Below are 24,772 nucleotides of genomic sequence, written 5' to 3'. Positions count from 1 at the left end.
GTAAACCGAGACTTTCCTGTTAGTGTGTTTAAAATAAAATTGGAATATTGCAAAATTCAAGGATTTTCCGTGATTGATTCGTGCTAAAAAATATCGATTAATCACTGACAAACCTAAGCTAGCACGGTAGAACTATAACCGAGAAAATGCAAACACGTTAAAGTTTTTCTCTCGTAAACATACTTTACAGGAACGATAAAAAGAAAGTTATCCTGGAAAAAAAATAAACTTAGCTACTTTAAAGAAAAAAATTAAACAGGATAAAGAAACAGCTTCGCCACGTCAAGTGATGAGACACTACAACGTGATTAAAGTGATTGTGTGACTTTACGTAACAAATTAGTGCGTGTTTTAGCAAGAAAAAAGTGATTAGTTAGCACAGACACAATTAATTAACACCAAATTAAACACACAGCATACTGTAAAGGATATATGAAGCTACATTCATTTGCGTTTATCTCACAGAATTTCAGAGAATAAATGTTTGTGTTTTTTAATTTTTTTATTTTTACGTTGTCATATTAGAAACAAGTAACCTCAAGTCAACTTGTACTCCATAAAATATCTAAAATACATAACACAATGGAATAAAATACATATTAAAGTTTACTTACTTATAATTTAAATAGTAGCTGCTTGTAGCTATGCTTATTTCCAACGCTAGTTATGCAAATAGCACTCAATGTTAGCTTTTTTACGTAGCGGAAATTTGTGAAATATGGCGAAATTTGTACTCGTAAATCAACAAAATGATATAAATTTTTGTAGATGTTTATTTGTTTATTTGTTTGTGTATTAATGTATATGTTCATTAAAAACTTATTTATATTTTTCTTTTCTTTTTTTATTTATACATTTATTTTTTAAAGTTTAAAAAAAGAATATTTTCATTTATTTGTTTCATTTATTTAAAATCAAGTTATTTTAATTTAATTTTATGCATTTCAGTTAATATTATTTACTTATTTTATTTCACTTTTATTTTATTTAGTTATTTTAGTAGATTAAATTTTTAATTAATCGTTTATTTACGTAATTTATTTACGTATGTATTTAATGGGAAGTCAAAGATTAAACAAAAAAAAAAAAACAAAAAAAAAAAAGAAAATCAGATGCTTTGACCAAACAAAGAAAATTTGTGAGTGTGTGTGTGTGTGTGTGTGTGAGAGAGAGTGTGTGTGTGTGTGTGTGTGTGTGTGTGTGCACCATCTGTGTGAGGTCACTTTAATATCCTAAAGTGTGTTAAGGTCAGGGGTTAAGTCCTCGTCCCGCTCCCCCGGTGTCCTGCTGATTTCAGCCATTTGACAGTAATTTGATGAGTGTTTGTTTTCCTCGTTAACCCTCGACTTCCTGCGATTAAATGTCATGTGTTGTTCTTTTCGTTTAGGTTTTAGCCTATGATTGCGTAAGAGCGAGGAAGGAAAGAGCGGCATTGAGGAGGAGGAGGAGGAGGAGGAGGAAGAAGAAGAAGAAGAAGTGCCAACCTGGAACATGGTGCCTCATATTTGCCCCTCAGTGCCCTTGACGCCTCGCTGGCTTTCTGTCCTGCTTCTGCTCGGCTGCACGGCCTTTCCCTCCCACGCCGACAGTGAGTATACCGGCAATGAAAATATCTGCTCTAAACCGATCACTTTTTGAACAGGAAGCACAAAAAAAAACAGTTTAAACCCCGCTGTATGCGTGAACTCGATTTAAATCCTCAATATGGCCGAAATTGGGTTAGCGGTTGATGCTAAATGTAAATAAAGTGTAGTTTTAGCAGTATAGTCTTTTTTCTGAGGAATTTACCAACATATCTGAGGAAAATGTTGATATTCCGGACTGTTTTGATGCGTTTCCATGGTTACTGTGCGTTCACATTATTTAAAAAACTCAATACCTTCAAGCTAGCTAGCTTGTAGCCTCAGAATTAGCTAGTTTATGCCTGGACTTACTGTTAATGAACAATGAGTCAGAGAGATGAATCAAAATTTTATACATTTATAAAAGAATAATAGAAGAACAGATGGATGCAAAAGTTTTGGCCCCCTACTCTATAATCTACTGACACTCGGTTATTGTTGAGCGCTTCTGGATTCTTATATTTTATTGATTTAGTGATTAATATTTGTAATTCATGTATTTATATCTGGATGTGTTTATTGATCCAAATATCTGTGTCTATATTTGGATTTAAAATCAAAACTTGTGTAAAAAAAAAAAAATGGAGGAATAAATCAACGTTTTTTAAAATGAAAATACATTTCAGTGACCAATTAGCTATATTTTGTCTTCTGTTTATCTAAAACAACTTAAAAATTAAGTAAATTTGCCTCATATGTTATTATGATATTACTAAAACTGATACTGAGTGTTAAATCAAATTCAGATCAAAGAATTTAACTTGATTTTAACTTGATATAGCACATACATTACATTTTTTTAGTTCTTTTATCATATATTAAAACACTTATTTTGCAGGAATTTTTAGACGCTTGTATTCAAATTATTAAGGTTTTATTATTTTAGTGCAGTGGAATTGGAAAATGTTCAGAACTCTTCCTTTTTTGAACTCTGTATTATGAATTTAATTTAAAACGGATTAAACTGAGTTTTTTTTTACTTTTATTCCACGATGATGAAGCGAAAACGTTTTAAAATATTTTTGCATAGTTATTAAAAAATTTTTTAAAAATTTACATTTTAATCTTTTATATGTAAATAATTTTAGGATTACATTTTTTTAATTAAATATGAACACTACCACTCTGTCAGTGGGGAAAAAAAAACAATAAAAAATAAAATTAAAAAAAAAAAAAAAAAAACATTTAAGTAAAAGTCTCCCACTTGCTTGACCTTCTGGTTGCATCCTGCAGCCTCCCAGTCCTCTTTAAACCAAGGTTTCTTTAAAAAAAAAAATTATAATAATAATTTAAAAAAAACAACAACACTGTATTAAAGGGAACAAAAAAAAAGATTAGGATTTTAAATGTTTCCAGTAAAATGAAAACAGTCTAAAACACTTCACAATTCATGTATAAATACTCCTTCCAAAGATGCTGTAATTATAGAGTTGAAAATAGAATTGGTGCTTGAAGTTTAACCACAAATGCTAATAATAGGGTGTTGATAAACGTCTGCCTGGTGCTTGGCCCCCCGTGATTGCTATTTTGGCCGCAGCTTATTTTGCCTCGTTAGTGGCTTTAAGCTTTAAAGAGTCTGAACACACACATGTTGATGGTTTTGAAGCCGAGTCGTGGTTTTGGCTCGATCGCGGCTCAGAGAGTCGCTTAATTCGCCTTGTGTCCAGCTTTCAGCTTCCTGTAACCTGCTTTCAGCTTCCTGTGACCTGCTTTAAACTTCGTTAGATCCGGGGTTCAGACTTATGACATCATTAAGAATAAATTACATGGTGAAGGAATTAGTTCTTAGTCAGAGCGACTGCTCCGTTTTTTTCTTAGCTCGATGGCCTTCTCCGGGAATGACACACGGAATGCCACACGGAATGCCACAGACTTAATCTTTTTGCCCTAAATTGCTACCTCTGTAGGCTGCCTGCTTTCCAAACACATGGTCTTAATAAAATTCTTTTAAGTATCTGCTATAAATAGCTAAATATTATTTCTATATCTATGTATACATCGCAGTGCACTTTCCTGAGACGTGGTGTGTGCGCTGCAACATGTTTTTATAAAAAGAGGAAGACTAAAACTTGATCATTTTAAATAAAACTAATAATATTAAAAAAAAAATTGCAATAAAAATATTGAGTATAATATAAACAAAAAATGTAGCTAAAAATTAATAAATATAAACATAAATATTGTACATACACTGTATGTACAGGTTTTTTATTCACGTCCTTTGGATATAAAAATATAAAAGTAAACCTACATATAAAAATATAATTATAATCTGTATAAAATCATATAAATGTTAATAATCTAGATAATAAAAACCTTTATTTATATAGCAGTTTTTAAGTTCAAAAGTTTCCATAAAAAATTCTTTCCATATAAAAATAAACTGCCAAAATAATATTTTTAATAATAAAGCAAATCAATAAAACAAACTAAAATCTAAAAATCGATAAAACAAATCCTAAAGATGAGATATTTTACACAATCGGAATTTTATCAGAAAAACAATTTTAGAAACTGATAAGAAATATGGCATAAATTTGCTTATTTTTAAGTTGTTTTTAGCATTAACAGAGTAAATTTTTTGTAAGAAATATTTTATTTTTTCCCTCAATTTTTGTCTGAACGTATAATCAGTGTCAAGTGTGACTAAAAATAATTTTAAAATGATTAAAAATTTTACATACAAAAATCTAAAAATATATATATATTTTTAAAAAATGTGACCACAGTGTTTTTCTGGCACGTTCTTAGCAAAGCTATATTTTGTGCAGTTTGTATATTATTTATTTATATATTTGCTTTTGAATGTTGTGATATTTTTGCCGTATCGTCTCTACATCGCTACGCTGAGCCTGTGAGAAATTGTGATATATTTTAAAATTATTTTTACAAACTTTACTGAAGGTAATCACTTTGTAGGTGATCGTTTTTGAACGTCGTCGGACGTGGGTGAAGATTCCCGCCCCTTTCACCTTCGCTCGTCGGAATACGCTCGATGTTTAGCGATGTAGTTTAACACACGCCGCGTTATTCCTCGTTATTCCCGTCGCACATTCCGCCGTCCGCCGCCGGACCTTCTGACAGATACGGAGCGAGCGCATTAAACATTTCTGACGATTCAGGTCTCTGCGCTGTCGTAAACGCGTCCAGAACGGCGAGTTAAGCGAGTAAAACCCTAAGAATAGCGTTGGATGGAATATGTGCGACCACAAACAGCGGGTTTTAGCGTTTTGTTGTCTGTAATCAGGAGCTGAATTATACGGTGGAGGAGCCAGTGTTCAGGGTGGAGCGGCTCGACCTCACCGACTCGGCTTTAAATACATTCAGCTCCTCTTACATGCCTCTTTTATGCCTACTGCATTAATGCATCAGCAAAACACGGGGAAAAACACTTCTAAATATTTATTTATTTTAATTTATTTTAATATTTAACGTTACCGAGAACTTTTGCATTTGGTTAATAATAGACCGTATTAAAAACAGACCACATGTCAGATATTTCAAAGAAAAAAAAAGTTCTCCAAGAAGCCTGGAACAAACTAACAGCTTGAAAATAAATAAATAAATAAATAAATAAAAATACACAAATAAAATATATGCACATACATATACATATTTATGCAGGGCAGTATACAGAAGAGGATTTATACAGTTCTAAGCACAAAAACAAATTGATTTAATTTAAATTTATTTTTTAATTCATACATTTACTTTTTTCTACTTTATATAGTAATTGTTTTGATACTTTTCATTATTTAAAAATGTTTTTTTAATACATTTGAACAATACTGTACTTTACTAATTAATTTAAAGTTAAATCTTTTGTGGTTTTAATATTTTTTGTTTATTCCTGATTTATTAAAACATTTTCATTTTATTTTAAAAACAAAACTGAAAAATACTTACAAGATGAAACTTTTCCTACTTTTCTTACATCAAGCGATGAGGGTCTGCGTTTCGTTTAGACGTACGTTAGCCGACTAAAACATGGAAAATGGATTCCAAATGCTCAAAAAACATTTATGTAACATTTATGGAAGGAGTCTCCAGTGTCAGTGCTTTGTAAAAGTCAGAGGTAAAGCTGTAACTTTAGGTTTTTCAGACGTCTTCAGGACAGAGGAGTTTCACAACATTAAATGTAACTATAAGTGGATAAAAAAATATGATGTTTTGTTTGTTAATAAATGAAAAACAATTGTGATCGTTGGTAAATTTCTGTGTTATAAGAGGAATTGAAACACGTGCTGTTGTAGGAAAATAATCGGCTTTATCTCGGTAACAGTAACATCGCTTCATCACACCAGCCTGTCGTTGATTAGTTTACTAGAACTGCACAACCCCAGGTGATTTGTTCCTTACTTAACCAGAGCAGCTTATTGAATTTATTTGTCCGTTATCCACAGTTGTGGTTGTGTAATAAGAGTAGACAGAATGACACATTTAGTAATAAGCATGACACACACACACACACACACACACACACACACACACACTTTGACACAGTGATGGTGTTAATGGCCAGCGTTGTGTGAAGGACAGAGGACGATGTTGATGTTGTTGCTGAATGCAGGCCACGGCTCAGCGTTTGGATCTCTGCCTCTCCGCAGCATAATTAAACCATTAATCTCTGATCATTAACCTCCGTCGACCCCTCGCTCGGCCGTTTCAAACGCCTCCACGCCGTCCGATCCGCTCTTTTTACTCCCTCTGCATCCGTGTATCCGTCCGTCCGCTCTCGCTCGTTCCTGGGCTGGAGATCACAGCTGTGGGCTTAAATAGAATTACATCCCGAGTGCCACTCCATCGCTGATACGGTTACTTTTAATTAGAAAGATTCAATTTTCCTGTCTCGTCTGTATCGCTCGCCCTGTGGACGCTTAAACACACAATCCAATTTGTGGGCGTCCACCTGGGGACCCGGGGTCTCCAACCACACCGCCGTTGCTTTAACGCGCCAGGGGAAAGAAAGAAAGAAAGAAAGAAAGAAAGAAAGTCTTATCGGTATACACAGGTTTCCACCTGGTTTAAGAATGCTTCAGTAAAATTTTTTTCTTTCTCTCCAGTCACAGACCCGTGATAACGTTCCACTGTTCAGGTCACGTAGGTGTTCCACGGCGTAAAGGATCAGTTCTGCTGAGAAATGAACTTACCTTGAGCCCTCTGGCACGAGGCCAACGCGAAGCTGTCTTACGCTCGTCATAAATCAGAAGCGTTTCCCGACAGCTAATGTCATTTCCGGACATTCATCACTGTCGCGCTTTGCGCTTTGATTGATGCAGCAATATGTTAAAGGAGCGGGATGGATGTCGTGTCGGAGATAATGACTTCGCAGGAATTTTATTCCTGGTGATAAAATGCAGCCTGGCACTCGGGGATGTCGAGCGCAAACGTCATTCACATCGAGCGTTGAAATAATTTAAACAAAACGAATCTGTAGTGATAGCTCAGGGATTAAGAGTCAGTAACATGGTGAGTTTAAAATCTTAGATCTTTTTTATTTTTATTAAATGGTGATGTGGGATTGTTTCTCACAGATTCATCGAGCTTCGTTTATTGTGTGTATTTGTTTGCATTTTTTTCCGGACCAGACTGAAAAGTGTCCTGGATTCAGCCCTTTTTTCTTAAAAAAGAAAAAGAAAAATATTTAATTGATTAAATTGAATTCAAGTTGAATTCAATTTTAGTTCAATTAAAATGAAATTTAAATAAAAAATAAATAAATAAATAAAAATTAAACAGAGTGTGTGATGAGAAGATAGCAGAGTCCTAGATTTACCTTTTTTTTTCTAAAAAATAAATAAATTAATAAATAAATTAAAATTAAAAAAATAAAACGTGCACCAAAATCTCAAATACAAAAAGAAGTTCTTTGGATGGTTTCGACTTTTTGATGGATTCTACTTGGACCTTAAACAATTTTTTCTAGCGTTTCACCTTTGAGCGGTTCTGTTTTTTTTTTGTTGTTTTTTTTTCCAGAATTAGAAAATATTTCCTAGAAATAATAAAGTTTTGCTTTTTATAATTATATAGTATACTTTTTTTTTTTTTTTTTAAATTTTCCCATACCAGTCTACCACACTAGACTACAAATCTTAACATGTTCTAGATTCATCACTTTAAAAAAAAAAAAAAAAAAAAAAAAGAAAAAGAAAATAAAAATATTAAAATAGTGACATAATAATTTAATTGAATTCAAACTGAATTGAAACACGGTTCAATTAAGAGTTTATTGAGGGGAAAAAAAAAGAATAAGAAGATGCAGGAGTCCTAGATTGATCTTTTTTTCTTAAAAAATAAATACATAAATAAATAAAAGTGTCAAAGAAACATCTTTTTCTTAATCAGTACATAAAACGCGGTTCCTTTAAGGGTTCTTTGGATGGTTTGGGCTTTCTGATTGGTTTCGGATCTTAAACAATTCAAGAGGAACAAAAAAAACAAAAAAACAACTTGGGTGTTTTTTTTGTTTCTTTCTATAATTACATTTGCAGTATTGACTCTTTCCCCCTCGCTGTGCTACATGTTTGGATGAAAGCTTTAGTAATGGCGGACCCGTTATATCGACTTAATAATTAATGTCCCTGTCAGGCTCGGGGCTTTGGGTTTGGATCCCAAAAGCCCTGTAATTACATTTCGCCCTGCCGCTCGGGGTTCGGGTCCGGAGCGAGGGAACGCTCGGTCTCCGAGGGAGATTTTAACTTGAGCACAGAATTAATAAAGTTATCGTGGTCATTAGTGGGGGTTTGTGGTGGAAAGATGGCTGACGTGATCCTCCTTCTCTGCCTTTATGTCTGTCCATCATTCCATTCTGCTTCCCATCATCCTCTGGGATTCTCTCCCAGTCCACCGCTCCAATGACACACACGGTCTGTTCCAAGGTGACGGCTGAAGAAAACACACACCTTAATGAATATATAAAATATGTATTGAATAAGGATAAGGCTGACTGTAGTGAAGTGAAGTGAAGTGAAGTGCATGAGCTGAATTTTTATTCTGTAGCTGAAAGAGTACAAATAAAAATAATGGATAAAAAAATGGAGCACCGACTTGAAGCGCTTTATTCCTCCATTTATTTTTGCGAGTCAACACCGAAAGCGTTTCTGGAAAAAAAAAAAAAAAAAAAAAAGCTTGAAAATTGATTCAGATCAGAAGCAAAGTTTAATATAATTTATCTCGAGCATCTGCTGAAAATTCGCTGTGAATAAGAACAGGAAGGATTCTGGGTTTATGCCGAGCGGGATGCTGAATATTCCGGCGCCGGGGGAATGGATTTTTATTCCGTAACTGAAAGAGTACAAATAAGGAAATGGATAAAAAAAAAAAAAGCGCTTTAGAAATGTGCTTCGAGCTTGACGAGGCTTTTTAGCCAAAAGACGACAAAAGTGCGGGAAGGATAAGAAAGATTTGAAATATTGATCCAGATCCAGAGTCGGTTTTATATCAGCTCTGCTGTAAATCAATTAATTAAAAACAACAACAACAACAACGTATGTTAGATGTTGTGAATCAGGAATAAATCTAATCAGAAGTTAAATGCAAAATAATCTGGTGCAGTCGAATATTTTGACTTTGGAAGAGGACAAATGAACAAATAGATGAATAAGGTTCAGAAATATTCTTAAAGATGAAGATTTTATGCAAAAAAAATCACACTTTCCATGAGTAAATTCTAATTTTTGCATTGCCATCCTAGTGAGTTCTGGTTTCTGATTGGTCAGAAGGTGTTGATTAATTTTCTGTAACAGCAGCTGTGATGTGCAATTCGTAATGGTGAATTTTCTGTGAGGAGAAAAGTATGGAAGGAGTCTCCAGTGTCAGCACTCTGTAACACTCAGAGGTAAAGCTGTAACTTTTCTCTGTCCTAAAGATGCTGGAAAGTTTACACATTTTTCTGCTAAAAAAAAAAAAAAAATTACAAGCTGTATTTTTTGTCATATTAACTTCAAGATTGAGGAAAAAAAGAGACGCTGGTGAGGGAACGACTCTTTATAGCTGCTGTAACATAAGCGAGAACAGGAACTCACTTGTTCCACGGAACATTACATTACAAACAGAAAAAAATAAGTATGACATGTTGCTCTTTAATAAGGAAAAAATTGTAATTGTTGACAAATTGCCGTGGTATAAGAGGAATAAAACATTTCTAGGTGTACACTATGGTGACAGCAGTGGCAACTCCGCTTCATTGTTGATTATTTTCCGATAACAGCACATCCTGAAGTGTTTTATTCCTTACTAACAGTATATTCACTTCTAATAGAAGAATAGCAGCTCAAACATGATAAATAAATTCCTGGTACTTGTGTAGCCTCCAGAATTCAGAAGTATACCTTCCATTATCCGGAAAATATAGTGGAAAAAAAAAGTTTGAGAACGATGCCACAAGTTGACATCATTTTATCCGCAGCATCACTCGGTTGGAACTCGATCACGGCCGGGGTGAAATTGTGTATTTCAGCGGCGCACTCTATTGACTCAATGAGTCCTCTGAGGAAAATGTCAGGCTAGTCCACATTACGTGCAGGTCATGACCAATAAAGCTCAGCCACTCATGTTTATGCCGTAGCCGCGCCTCTGGGTAATGCCACGCCCGGGGTAAGTGACCTCAGCCGTGCCCGAGGTCTCCGCTGATCACTGTCGCTTAACCTCGGCAAATATTTCCAATCTGCTGATTTCATGCCTCTTTAATTTTTAGCTGTGGCTCGCTGGCCACACATTTCAACTCGCTGTCTTTTGGAGACTCGGAGTCTGCCGCCATTTTGTTGGTTTATCCATTCAGAATTTTTTTTCTCTCTCTCTCTCTTGAAAAGAAGACTGCCATTTTTTTTTTTTACTGCAGTTCTCTTGTAGAACAACTATGTGAATTTATTATTTATACACTTTATATTTCAAGCTAATGTAGATAAGGCTTAGATACCACTATATAAGCACTTACGTATTGATTTGAAAAGTCTCCGTGATGGAGAGTACGTGAATAAAACTAATAAATATAAGAAGACAGAAAAATTCCTCGGGGTCTGGCAGAACAGTAATTGAGATTTTGCCAGAGAATATTAGTCCAGCTCATCTCAAACTGTTTTTGACAGCTTTCAATAGCTATAACATCCATAAACTCCCGTCATTACTGTTTAATATTTTAGCGGAGATGAAAAGGCATATTTAATGAAGCTCGATATGTGGGAAGTATATATATATATATATATATATATATATATATATATATATATATATATATATATATGTATTCATTCATTCATTTCTATGATAGATGATATATATAGGTTTCCTAAACAACTGCTAGCAAAACAGCATTTAAAAATAAAACTTTAAGATCTACAAAAATAAATTAACACTGTGTACGAGGGAAAAATGTAAAACAAAAAAAAAACTATACAAAAAGTTTACAACTGTAAAGATTTTTACAGTAGAAAACTGTCAAGTCAGCTGCTTGTCATTAAAAAACTTAAAAAGTTATAAAAAGATGTCTTGATACCTGCAATATCTTAGACAAGTGTATTTTGATGTCTCTGATATTTTAATATTTTCACTAAATCGCTATACGAATAAGCATCAGTAACGCTGCATGTTAATCCAGCTGTTGTCCTAATTAGTCCTAATTTGCAGCTTGACAAATATCGGATATCTGCATCGTTAGATCCGCACCTATATTGGTGCATCCTTACTTTGAACCAAGTGCATTAAAGTCCCTTAGAGGCTGTTGAAATTTTACCACGGGAATGAAGGTTTGTCAGTGAGGAAAACTTACGAATTAAAAACACTGCTAACTCTGGAAACGTGACAGTTGTTCCAATCTACAACTTTCGTAGCTCGTTTGTTTTTGAAGCTTCGATTCATCAAACTCATCACACTCATTAGGTACTGATATTCTGGCAGATTCTCCAGGACACCGTTCTCCCAACATGCCTGAAAAACACACAGAAAACACACACACACACACAGAGGTATCTCTGCTGGAGTTCCTGTATGTGAAATGTCAAGTCATGTCCATTTTTTATCACACATTCATCTAGTCGTATAGGTTGTGACGAAATGTCAAGCCCGTGGGATTACGGTGAAATACAGTAGACATGCAGTACGCAAGCAGGAAAGCAAATGAGCTAACGCACAACTGTACAACTGTGTAGGACACGAACGTACAACTATACAGCTTCAGCGAAACATGTGTAGAACAGCAGAAAATACACAGGATGGTAGACATGAGCGTAAATAAATACACCCTACGCACTAACGACGGAATACCGAAGGCAGTATCCGGTTAAGCTAGACAACGTCATACAACATGAAAAGATAAGACGATGACTGTGCGAATGTTTTGCTTTATAGCTTTATAAAACAAAGGACACAGATGTGTAAGTGTAACATCTGGAAATTGAGACCTGAATACTAAGTCCAGAAGATGCTATTTTGCAAATAAGTGGTAATGATGCGAGTGATGTTTGGGCGGAAGAGATGGTGGTGGGGGTGGTGGTGGGTTTCCTTTGGTGTGGTTCCATTAGACCGCCTCGTTTGTGCATTGACAGCCTGAGCTTTTAAGGTCTAGGGTTACTTCATGCTCCGAGGAGCTTTGATGGGGTCAAGGGTCAGTGGAGAAGGGAGAAAAGCCACATCCTGACCTCCCAGATGGCTCTGCAGGATGACGGGCCCCTTTTAAATTCGCCAAAGCTACAGGTGCAAGAACAGGTGGCCTAACACACGTCAGCATTCGTGTCCTAGAGATGCTTATAATCCGTGGCATATATGCTGAACGTGAACATTCACAGATTCACAAAAAAAAAATTCCTCTTTTAATTTAAGGACACTTCATCAGCTTTTTTGGAAGCTGGCAAAAACAAAGTACCCAAGAGAGACATGGATTTTGTGGAAACTAATCGCTCGAGTCAATCCGGGTAGAGTGTGGAATCAATACCCAAACCAGAGAGATGCCCATTCGTTTTCATTAATAATAGATTACCAGTTTTATCTTTTTACCCCTTCACTGGTGCACTTAGCGGAAATGTGTCTGATGATCTGATGCTATCGGCCGCCGTCCTTTCAGCCGAAAGCTTCCATTAATGTAATTCTGCCCCATTTCCAAGGTTTTGCTTCCAATTAACGTCACATTATCTTGCCTAATCAGTTCAATAACAATATTTTTCTCAATTCCGTGGCACATTATCAACTTGTTAAATGGATCCCGCTTATTATTTGTATTAAAATCCTGGAGGGAAAAGTGTTGTGTTACTGCTCTGGGAGCATTAATGGTGCTTTTCTTGATTTTTTTTTTTTTTTTCACATTATCTCGGGTCCATTATGTGAGCATAAACAGAGGGAGAGAGAACGAATAAACAGGCTGATAAATGCACAAAAAAGAGAAACGCTTCTCTCTAAGTGATCTCTGAGAAAGGCGGCTGTTGAGCATGTTGCTTTCCGGGTTGGGTGAATTATTTAACAGAATGGCGCAGGACATAAACTCGGAATGCAATTACGCATTTCCACTGTGCCCACTGTGAAGAGCATTACAGTAATAACGTCCAGGATTTCCGTCAACTGATGAAAGCGAGAGAGAGATATATCATCTTGGCAGACTTTTTCTGAAGTATTTGACATTTTTTGCCTTTTTATCAACTGGATTGGTAATAAACTTTACATTTATGGGAAGTCAGGTTATGGCTTTTTGACTCAACAGTGCGAAGATAGCAAATCGTCCGTGACTTGAGCAATTTCTGGTATACCATTAAGACAAATTATGCGAGGACATCTGTCTTGTAACCGTGAACAAATCTGAAGGAGCATCAGGTAGCCATGCAACAGATTGACGGCCTTCGTTCCACTTTCCTATATTACACCCGAAATGATTACAGTATCCTCAGGCATGCCTGTTCACCATTCTCAGCACTGACACAAATCAAGAGTAAATACTGTTACTCTCGCTGATGGGAGTGAACACATCCCTCACCCAGCCATCCACCGAGCAGAAAATCACTTACCGAAAGCATTAGCTCAGTGTTCGCTCATGCATCTTTGAAGAGTCTGATGAAAAAAAAAAAAAAAAACTGCTTCCTGCTAATCGAGGTAAGGAGTATCATATGACCCGTGCAGTGGGAGGTTTAGCATTACTTTAGCCTTTAAACCGGTGCCCGTGGTGGGCTTTTCAAAGACGTGAATCATCATCTTTGGTTTCCAACCTCGACTTGATATCAGATCAAAGAGGGAGAGAGGGGGAATCATAGGGGAATAGCGCTATTACCTCATTATTTCAGCTCTGGTGACAAAACAAGAGAGAGATTCAGCCTGTTAAAAATGAGGAATACGCCCTGGCATCATGACTGGGTGCCGTCCAGGTTTGTACTCAATAGCGCGAGGGTTCAGTTATGCTAAACAAAACTTTTAACAGCCTACGAGTCACGCTCGAGTATAAGACCGAATCCCTCAAGTCAAGCAGAGGAAGAATCAGTCTATAAGTTGCCTCGATGTATCATCTCAATGTTTTGTGATTTCCCGTATGAGACGTCAGGCGTACCAGGACTGCTGGATCAGTTCACCGTACATAAAAACGCTTTAAAAAATTGGGCGTAGTTCAGTTATTCAGCAGCTCTGATGCGTTGCAGTTTCTCTGTAACATGTTCGTGATGAGCTGAAACAGAGAAGCTGGTGAGGGAACGACTGTTTATAGCTGCTATAACGTAAGTGAGAAAAAGAACCAACTTGTTAAATGTAACTACATATGGATAAAACATTACGTTATGGCACGTAACGAATTTATAACTAACTGATAAGTAATTAACACAAACTGACATAGTCTACATGAGTGTTTGCAGTTTATTAATCAATAATGCTATTTATTTCAATAACTGCGTATTCAGTAAAAGCGTATTCGGCTCACTTTACATACACATTGATATGTATTTTCGTTAAAAAAAAAAGAATAGCTAGCTTGTTCTCCTCTGGTGTACAACGCTGTAAAACGGATGTTTTACAGAACTCTTGTTATACCGCCTAAGCAAAATTAGGACGTTTTTGCATGAATAATAATCATAGCTTCAGTGTTTTTTTTTTTTTTTTGTTTAATTTCATTATCATGTCAAAAATTAGAGACAATATCAGATCATATCAATTGTCGCATATGTGCAAAGCTCCCTTTCACGCATTTCTTTTGTTTACGATTACGATTGTTTGTTTTGCTGCAAGGAAACATTTTTAAATATTCTGGTTAGCTGGAATGGTAGCTAGAGTGGTTGTTATTGTAAACCTAGCATGAATGTTAGTTACAGTAATTGTGGATGTGTAACTGAAAGTTTAAATCCCTTATGAGAAGAAACATTTTATTCATAAACAGTAGCATCTTTTGTAAACGGCTGTAAAAAAAAAAAAAAAAAGCATCTTCTTGAACAAGTTGAAACAGTTTTTCTTTCTTTTTTTTTTTTTTTGCTCATGAGTGTTCTTTTTCTCGGTGCCGGTGCTGAAAAGTTCACGCAAAAAACGCCAGCCTGGACGAGGTCAGAGGTCACCATAGAGGACGGCATTGTGTGTAAGCAGATTAGCACCGTTTGGTGAGGGTGTGTTTTCATCATTGCTCCTTTAAAGAGCTCCTTCTTCCGTGAGAACTTCTCTGATCCGTTCATCCGTCCTTTCAACGGCTTTTCCATCCATACGTTAATGTGGAGCATGTGCTTTAAAGAGCTTAACGAGCCCGGATCTTTGAGGGTTGCTAATTAGGCTTAAATACAAAACATCAAGTAGGGAGGGTATGGAGTCTCGGTGGGCAGTTGGGGGGGGTGGTTTTTGGTGCGTACACACATGCGGAGTGAAAGGCATGCTGGGAGAATCACGCTGAAGCTGCGGAGGCATGGTGTGGATGGTGATACAGATAAAAGCCACTTTTATGAGGAGCTGCTGTGCCAATCATACCCGCTTCCTGGGGAACTAAGGCGTAAATGTCATTTAAATGTCAGCCTGACCAGCAGTTCGGAGGGTCAGGGGGTTTTTAGTTGGTACACTCCGGATTTGAAAGAATAGACCCACACAGGCAGCGTTAGCTTCGTCTCTACTCACGGCTCCCCAGTGAACCTGATGTCCTACAGCAAGGTCAAGCCTCTGTATCAGCTACACTGATGATTTAACACACGTCATCTGCCTGCTAGTCACCAACACGCCGCTCTTCATATAGGCACTACGTTATGTTAACTAGCTATTGATTTTGTTCCCTTTGCCGCGGCTGCTGCGATCTTTTATTAGCAGATACATAAAAGCAGAAGGGCACGGCCGTTTTTCTCAGCTACAAGAGCTGGGTTATTTTCTTCTTCTTCTACAGATGACATGAAATATTTTGTTTTTATATATATATATATATATATATATATATATATATATATATATACACACACACTAGTAACATTTTTGGTTAAACTTCAAGAAATGGGTGTAAGTGTGAAGAAAAATATCTGTGACTTTATTCATTATTTTATTAAATAAAAATATCTCTAACAGGAAAAAACGTCGATCTAGATCACCCACTTGTAGCACGTAAACGTATATTTGTGTATATACAGTCGATACGCTAACAGTCTAATATCAAATCCTGGCTTTACAGTCTGATGTAGGAGTGTAATGATACGATGATTTAGATCGATACATTGATTCAGAACGCAATGATTGAAATGAATTAATGCAACGATCGTAAATTATTTATTATCAAAAAATGACAAACAAATGGTGTGTAAAATAAAAACAACTCTGATACTTAAAAAAAGTTCTTTGCTACGTCATCATTCACAAATTAACGGAAGTTGGATACGATATGGAATCGTATCGTATCATATCGTGCAATAGCAGATTCGATGGTATCGTCAAATCGTATTGTATCGTGTGGAACAATTTCAGTAAATCCCCGTTACGATCAAAGTGGAAAATGATCCAAAGATTTAACAATTTGATGGAACACATACTTAATTATTTTCTTATTTTTAGCACCATGGGTAAAGTGTAACAGAATGCAAAAAAAAAAAAAGTGTAAGCACAAAATGGTGCATTCTTATTGGCTAAAAGCAGCTCGAGTCATTGAGTAATTGATTGTTAAGTAATGAATAAACCCCTGTGTGTGGTGCAGTTCTAGTAAAATAATCAGCGACGGAGTGGTGTGATGAAGCGGAGTCACTGTTACCACCAACCAGAAGGCGATTATTTTCCTGTAACGTCACGTCCCGAAGTGTTTTATTCCTTTTACACCACAGCAATTTGCCAACGATTACAAATTTACAGTGATGGAAGAATGACGCGTCATACTTTTTATCCATTTATAGTTACACTTAATGTCACTTACGTTATAGCAGCTATAAACAGTCGTTTACTCACCAGCCTCTCTCTCTCTTTTTATTCAGTATTCCTCTCGTAAAGTTAACAAGATGAAAAAATGCAGCTTGTTATCGAGAAATGGCAAAAAGCGTAAACTCTTCTGTCCTGAAGATGCCGGAAAAGTTAAAGTTACAGCGTTACCTCTAAAACTGGAGACTCCTTCAGTGAATTGTAAATAAACGGGTTCTTACAGAAAACCTCACAATTTTTGTAAGTCCCTGTGAATGAGCTGTTACTATAGAAACGATACTGGTTTAGAAACGTTATAGAAAATCAGTCGACTCTTCTCCTCTCCTCTTCTCTTCTGACCAATCAGAATCCAGAATTCAACAGCGATGTGATGTCAAATCAAATACTTTCTGATGCCTAAAATATAATTCCGGTGGCTGGAAAATGGGGCGTATAACAGCAGGAATCTGGAGTATAAACAGCACATCCATCACTGCTGACTGAAAAAAAAAAATGACGAGTGAATAAATAACTCGGCCTGCGAACGACGTTTTCAGTGACATGTTTGAAGACCAGAAAAACAAAAAACGTGTGATTAAAAAGTCATTGAAAATCTTGATTTGAATAATAAACATAAGTGAAAAAAAGTGAAGAAAGATGATCTGTACAAGTGATCTGTACACACGTGATCTGTACACACGTGATCTGTACAAACGTGATCTGTACACACCTGATCTGTACACAAGTGAACTGTACAAACGTGAACCATACACACGTGAACTGTACACACCTGATCTGTACACACGTGATCTGTACACACGTGATCTGTACACACGTGAACTGTACACACCTGATCTGTACACACGTGATCTGTACACACGTGATCTGTACACACCTGATCTGTACACACGTGATCTGTACACACATGAACTGTACACACCTGATCTGTACACACCTGATCTGTACACACGTGAACTGTACACACGTGATCTGTACACACGTGAACTGTACACAAGTGATCTGTACACACGTGATCTGTACACACGTGATCTGTACACACGGGATCTGTACACACCTGATCTGTACACACCTGATCTGTACACACGTGATCTGTACACACGTGAACTGTACACAAGTGATCTGTACACACGTGAACTGTACACACCTGATCTGTACACACGGGATCTGTACACACCTGATCTGTACACACCTGATCTGTACACACGTGATCTGTACACACCTGATCTGTACACACCTGATCTGTACACACGGGATCTGTACACGTGAACTGTACACACGTGATCTGTACTGTACCCTTTATGTAAATATACAGTAGCTTCTGACATTTTAAAGATGTCAGAATTTGAGGAACGATGCTTTGTATATTTAATTTAATGAGAAATTCATTTAAAAAAGGAACTAAAAAGGGGAAATTTTTATAGGAGGACAGCTTCCTCTTTACAATTCTCATATTATTATTATTATTATTATTATTATTATTATTATTGACTTTTTTCCTCCTTTATTTTCTCACAGTGTGTCTGTTTTGGTGTTTCTAGTTTTGTTTTATTTGTATTTAATTTTTTTTTTAATTTTTATCATTTTATTTCATTTATTTTACTCTATTTTTATATGTGTTTCCTTTGTGTAATTTTCCTCATCTTATGCTTACTTTTGTACTTCATATTTCTACTTCATCTTTTTTATATTTTATTTTATCTTGTGCGTTCTTTTACATGATTTTTTAAAATCTTTTTTTATATATATCATTTTAATTTTTAATACTTGATCATACACCACATGTATGAAAATTGTTCCACAAGTAAAGTTTATTTGCATAAAGTTTATTTGCATCCTAAACACAGATCGTAATAAAAATAAAGTTAATAAAAATTTTTAAAATATAAAAGCAGTAGCTACATGCTGTGTAAATACTGTAAATAAATAGATTAAATAATAAATAAAATAATAAAAAAAAGAAACAAATAAAAACCCAGAGAATAATTTTTTAAATTATTTATTTAGAATTTATTGTAATTTGCCTGTTATCATTATCATTACCAGCTCTAACATCATTATATTTAATACTGATTAAATTTTATTAACTTTTCTTTTGGTTTAATTAAAAAAAATAATAAATGAAGTTGATGAGAATAAATAGTTAAAGTAAAGTGAAATAAGTTTTTTTTTTTTATTTATTTCTAAAAGAATGCTAGCAAGTTATTCAGGTTTAGATGATGTTAATTAACCACTTTCACTAAATGTGTGTGTGTGTGTGTGTGTGTGTGAGAAAATTATTTTAATTACTAAAATTATTTTTAGGTGAAACGTTATTTATCTTCAGTCATAATTACATCAATTATGACAATTATGTGCGAGTGATTATGTTTTTAACTCGATAAGTTAACTTGATAACTTACTGAGAAGCAAATGTCCCCACAGGGCTAGGAATGCCTGACAGCAGCTCTGAGATATTTGTCTGGTCCCCACAAGGAAAATGTCAGTTATTTACAAAAACTGCAGCTTTGATTATTGATTATTGATTATTGATGAAACTAAAACAGCCCAAAAGTTTTCCTTTTACTTACTGAGGTTAAGGTTACGGTTAGATTGAAGTGTAGCTTAGTGTTAATGATCTGTGTTAATAATTATATCAATGGAAGGTCCTCACAAGGGTGTGTGTGAGTGTGTGTGTGCGTGTGTGTGAGTGTGTGTGTGTGTGAGTGTGTGTGTGTGTGTGTGTGTGTGTGTGTGTGAGGCTTCGGCGTAGCATTCTATAGCTGCAGTAATAATTGCGTCAGTGAAAGTGCATAATAAAGATAGTAAAACCTACGTGTGTGTCTTGCCTCACCCGGACAGGCGGCATTGTGAAACTTGTTTGGTGTGTGTGTGTGTGTGTGTGTGTGTGTGTGTGTGTGTGTGTGCAAACAGACGTGTTGTAGCTCGGTCTGGACCAAAACATGTGGAAAAGAAAACCTGTTTAGCCACTACACACACACACACACACACACACGGTTAGTCTTCCTCAAGATGAACTCTTTAGACTGTAAACACTAAACACTAAACATTGAGATGATTTATTTAATAAAGTGTTTATAGATGTGTAATAAAGAACTCGTAGCTTGCGTAGAATTCTCAGATAAAAATAAAGTCTCGTCTAACGAGTGACAGACGAAACAACTCCAGAGACGTTCGTTCATTTTCTAATTTTCTACATACGCATTTTTCTCAATTCTATGCAAATTAGTTACGATGCTGTAAAAGAAGCAACAATTCCAAGCGATTTCCTTACGGAGCACGTGGTCCGACGTTTCTTCAGTTCCCCGCTCACAGATTTCGTTCTTACCTCGAATTAATTCCGCAGAAATGGAAGAAAATCTTATAACTGTAGTTTCGTCTTATCCTGGCGTATACAGCGTCTCATTAAATGTGTTTAGAGACGTTAGGAATTTTTAAAAAATCAACGTTTGAAGGAAGTAGCTAGTAAAATTAGCTAGTTTTTGTAATCTAACCTGAGAACCAAGCTAGCTAACACGTAAATCACACAACTGATTAGCGCGATATTTAATTTGTGTTTCTAGTTAGCTTTAGAAGTTATATAACTATTGTTGTTTCATATAGAAACTATTAAAAAAATGCTAGACAGGCCACGCCCACAAATGGCAAACTACAAACGACAGGAGCGCGTGAACGTACGTTTAACCTTTAACGTTCAACGCATCTCCAAAGTAACTGATGTTCCAGTTGTGTATTGTGTCTCTCTGTATCTCTCTCTTTCTCCATCTATCTATCTCTCTATCTCTGTCTGACTTTCTCTCTTTTTCTCTCTCTATCTGTCTCTCTATCTATCTCTCTGACGTTCTCTCTTTTTCTCTCTCTCTCTATCTGTCTCTCTATCTATCTGTCTCTATCTCTGTCTGACTTTTTCTTTTTCTCTCTCTCTATCTATCTGTCTCTCTATCTATCTGTCTGACATTCTCTCTTTTTCTCTCTCTCTCTATCTGTCTCTCTATCTATCTGTCTGACTTTCTCTCTTTTTCTCTATCTCTGTCTGTGTTTCTCTGTTTCTCTCTCTCTCTCTTTTTCTCTCTCTTTCTCTCTCTTTCTTTCTCTCTCTATCTCTCTATATTTGTCTGTGTATCTCTGTCTTTCTCTCTCTGTTTTTCTTTCTGTTTCTCTCTCTCTCTCTCTCTCTCTCTCTCTCTCTCTCTCTCTCTCTCACTTTATATCTCCCTCACTGTTTCTCTCTCTCTCTCTCTTTTCCTTTTCCAGGTTTGCCGAGTTTCATCAAGTCGCCGGAGGACCAGACGGGGATTTCGGGTGGCGTGGCGTCTTTCGTGTGCCAGGCGATCGGCGAACCCAAACCTCGTATCACGTGGATGAAAAAGGGGAAGAAAGTCAGCTCTCAGCGCTTCGAGGTGAGAGTCGCAACGTAACCGTAAACGGATCAAAAGTATCATATACTGTATATTAATTGTAACTGTTGGCAAGTTGCTGTAGTATAAGAGGAATAAAACACTTCAGCATGTGCATTTGTAGGTAAATATTCAACTTCATTGGTGGTAGCAGTAGCTCTGCTGGGGAAAATACTCGTTTCTGATTGGCTGGCAGGACTCTGTTCAGCTATTGGCTATTTGTATTATATAACTATAAGTTTTAAAAAAGTAACAACATGGATTTATGCTTTATATTTTTGCGCTACAATCCGTAGATGTTAGAGTTAAAGGAAAGGAAAATATCAATGTGACGTTTGTTGTGTCGTAACCATAGCAACAAGCGTATAATGGTAGCATAATGATAGCTGGAAGAGACTAAAAAGTTCGCTAAATAAAACAACTTTAATGAAATAAGTTGTTTATAAGTGGCTGGAGCTATAGACGAGAAAATCTTACAGCAGTGTTTATTTCCATTCCTCCATTTTGTTTGTTAGTTTCTGATTTCAGGATTTTTCTTTCGCTGTCATCTCGGGCATTTAGAGTGATTGCGTGAAGCGTCGTCAAACTCGCGTTAAACTTTGAGATGAAGAAAAGAGTAAAAATCTGAATAACAGGGAAAAAAAAAAAAAACGGAGAAAAAAAATCAAATTTACGACACGCAAAATAGAATCCATAACCTTCCTAGCGGATTATCTTTCCTCACTCTGACTTCTTTCCTGTTTACAAATCTCTTGTTCTTCTTCTTCTTCCTCTTGTTCACACTTTCTTATCTGCTGAAGTGTGTGTGTGTGTGTGTGTGTGTGTGTGTGTGTGTGTGTGTGTGTGGGGGTCAGCAGGGAGGCCTGTTATGACCCAGCGTGTGGGAGAATGAAGCCTAGAGTGGGGAAAAGAATGACAAGTAATCTTCCAAAAGAGAAATCTACAGGATAACCCCCTTCTACCTCATGATCTCTCTCTGTCTCTCTCTCTCTCTCTCTGTCTCTCTCTCTCTCACACACACACACACACACACACACACACACACACACACACACGTATATGTCACGAGAGTTTACACATATACCAACCCCAGCACTGGATTGTGATTGGTCAGAAGGTGTTGATTAATTTCGTAATAATAACAGCAGCAGCTCTGACAGTCGTGCAGCTACAGGTTTATATTACGTTCCAATACGTCATCGTTTCTATAGCAACAGCAGACGCTCTACTGATAATAAACAGATTAAAAAATACAGTGCCGTTTTCTGCGAGGAGACGTTTATTTAATTAACATTTACAGAAGGAGTCTCCAGTGTCGGCGCTTTGAAACAGTCAGAGGTAAAGCTGTGACTGGCATCGGTGCTTTTCTTCACTGCCAAAAACATTTATAAAGGCGATGACGAATCTTTCACACGTAAAAAAAACAAAACAAACAAACAAACAATACAGCCATAAGTCTAAAGCTAATAGCAAAGCCGTCGTATGTGCGTGCGTAGACTGTGTTTACCTTCGTGTTTTATTTCATTATTGGTACTCGTGCACATCTGTGGTGTTTAAACGATGACTCAGGTCACGGTGTTTGCTTCCCTCCGTCTCTCTGTCTCTCAGGTGATCGAGTTTGATGATGGCTCGGGCTCCGTCCTGCGTATCCAGCCCCTGCGCACGCACCGAGACGAGGCCATTTACGAGTGTACGGCCACCAACAGCGCCGGAGAAATCAACACCAGCGCCAAGCTCACCGTGCTGGAAGGTAGGACGCGTTTCACTCTTCCTAGTAAACGTAAAAGTCAGCGTGGAAAATTACGGATAGAATTGATTTCCGTTATTTTATTTCTGGTTTATTTCCATTCCTCCATTTTGTTTGTTATTTTCTGATTTCAGGATTTTTCTTTCGCTGTCATCTCGTGCATTTAGAGTGATTGCGTGAAGCGTCGTTAAACTCGTGATAAACTTTTAGATGAAGAAAAAAAGTGAGTAAAAATCTGAATAACAGAAAAAAACTAAAAAAGGAGAAAAAAATCTAACTTACGACACGCAGAGTAGAACCATAACCTTCCTATAGTGAAGATTTCTTAGTAGCAAGACATGAAAGTATTCGGTGTTCAAAACTCAGCACTGTAATTAAGATTTTTTAAAGAAGAAGCTCGTTAAATTCTTCTTTTCGTTTCTTTTTTGATTTCTTTTTGAACTTCCTCCACATACCAGTGGGTGTGGTCAGGGGTGTGGTTATGTAAATCATGTTAAGGAACCAAGATGTTTTTTTTGGGGAGGAAAAATTTCTGATTCTGATCTAATACTCAGGTTGTTCGTTATTTATTCGTCAGTGCTGTTGAATTCTGGATTCTGATTGGTCAGAAATACACTCATGTATCAGCAGTTGCAGCAGCGTAATGCGTAGAAATCGTGTTAATGTTCACATCAGACATCAGCTTGTGAGGGAAAATCTCAGTGATCTCAGTATTTCAGAAAATGCTAATCTCCTCGAGTTTACACACGCAACAGTCTCTAGTGTTTACAGAAAACAAAAGTGTCAAAGTCAAAGTCAAACTTTATTGTCAATTCTGCATTATGTACAGGACACACAGGGGATTGAAATTTCGTTTCCCTCAGACCCATGGTGTAAGACACCAACATAACAAGACAAGTAATTAAAAAAACATTAAAAAACATTAAACATTAAATATTTTAAAAAGTGGTGCCAAAAAACAAAAAAACATCCAGCAGCAGTTCTGGAAAAAGACTGTGCTGTTTCAGTGTCCAGTGTAGCCTCAGTTTCCTGTCTTTCTGAAATGCTTTTCTGCTCACCACGGCTGTAAAGAGTGATTATTTAAGTTAGCATAGCCTTCCTGTCAGCTTGAACCAGTCTTTCCGTTCTGCTCTTATCAACAAGCTGTTTACAAGCTTTGTATGTAAGAGAAAAAACTTCTGACCAGTCAGGTGTTCCTATTAAAGTGGCCAGTGAGTGGATATATATTTGTAATGTTTAGATAATAATCGAAATTTCTAATCTACATGAAGGATTGACCCAGTGAGCGTGTGCTCAGACGCCTCGAGAGTAATCCTGTGCTAATCTTATTCTCGTCTCCCAGCACGATTCGCGTAAATGTGCGAATGCGTAACGCGTTAATTAGATTCCGGATCGTTTTGCGATGAGGGAGAGGAGAAATGTTGGACTTTAGCGATCGAGCTGAGCGAGAAAACCCCCTCAGGACACGGCGACACGGACGGTGAAGTCTATTTACAGCACATTGTTTTGGACCTCGGCGATATTTCACGCTCGCACCGGCACAAAGGAGAAGTTGATTGATGATCGCGTTCTGTAATGACTCGTCCTTTTCGTCCCGCCGTGCGAGCTCTTAGGACGCTTAAAGCTTCACACGGACCACATGGCGAGCGAGAGCAGCAGCACAACGCTTCCTTTTTTCACCGCCACTG

General features: G+C 36.6%; 1 protein-coding gene across 5 annotated transcripts in view; it reads left to right on the top strand.

Moving 5' to 3' along the window:
* Positions 1–24,772, top strand: part of ptprfb (protein tyrosine phosphatase receptor type Fb) — a 201,502-nt gene that overhangs the window by 57,742 nt on the left and 118,988 nt on the right. For all 5 annotated transcript variants that reach the window (XM_053227630.1, XM_053227633.1, XM_053227632.1 and 2 more), the window contains exons 2-4: positions 1,388–1,588; positions 21,195–21,340; positions 22,946–23,087. In XM_053227630.1, coding sequence (XP_053083605.1) covers positions 1,492–1,588; positions 21,195–21,340; positions 22,946–23,087 — 385 coding nt within the window. In that variant the 5' untranslated portion in view covers positions 1,388–1,491. The remainder of the gene's footprint in view (positions 1–1,387; positions 1,589–21,194; positions 21,341–22,945; positions 23,088–24,772) is intronic.

The sequence above is a fragment of the Pangasianodon hypophthalmus genome, chromosome 21 (assembly GCF_027358585.1).
Source record: "Pangasianodon hypophthalmus isolate fPanHyp1 chromosome 21, fPanHyp1.pri, whole genome shotgun sequence".
Taxonomy (NCBI): domain Eukaryota; kingdom Metazoa; phylum Chordata; class Actinopteri; order Siluriformes; family Pangasiidae; genus Pangasianodon; species Pangasianodon hypophthalmus.
This window is presented reverse-complemented; position numbering and strand designations above follow the sequence as displayed.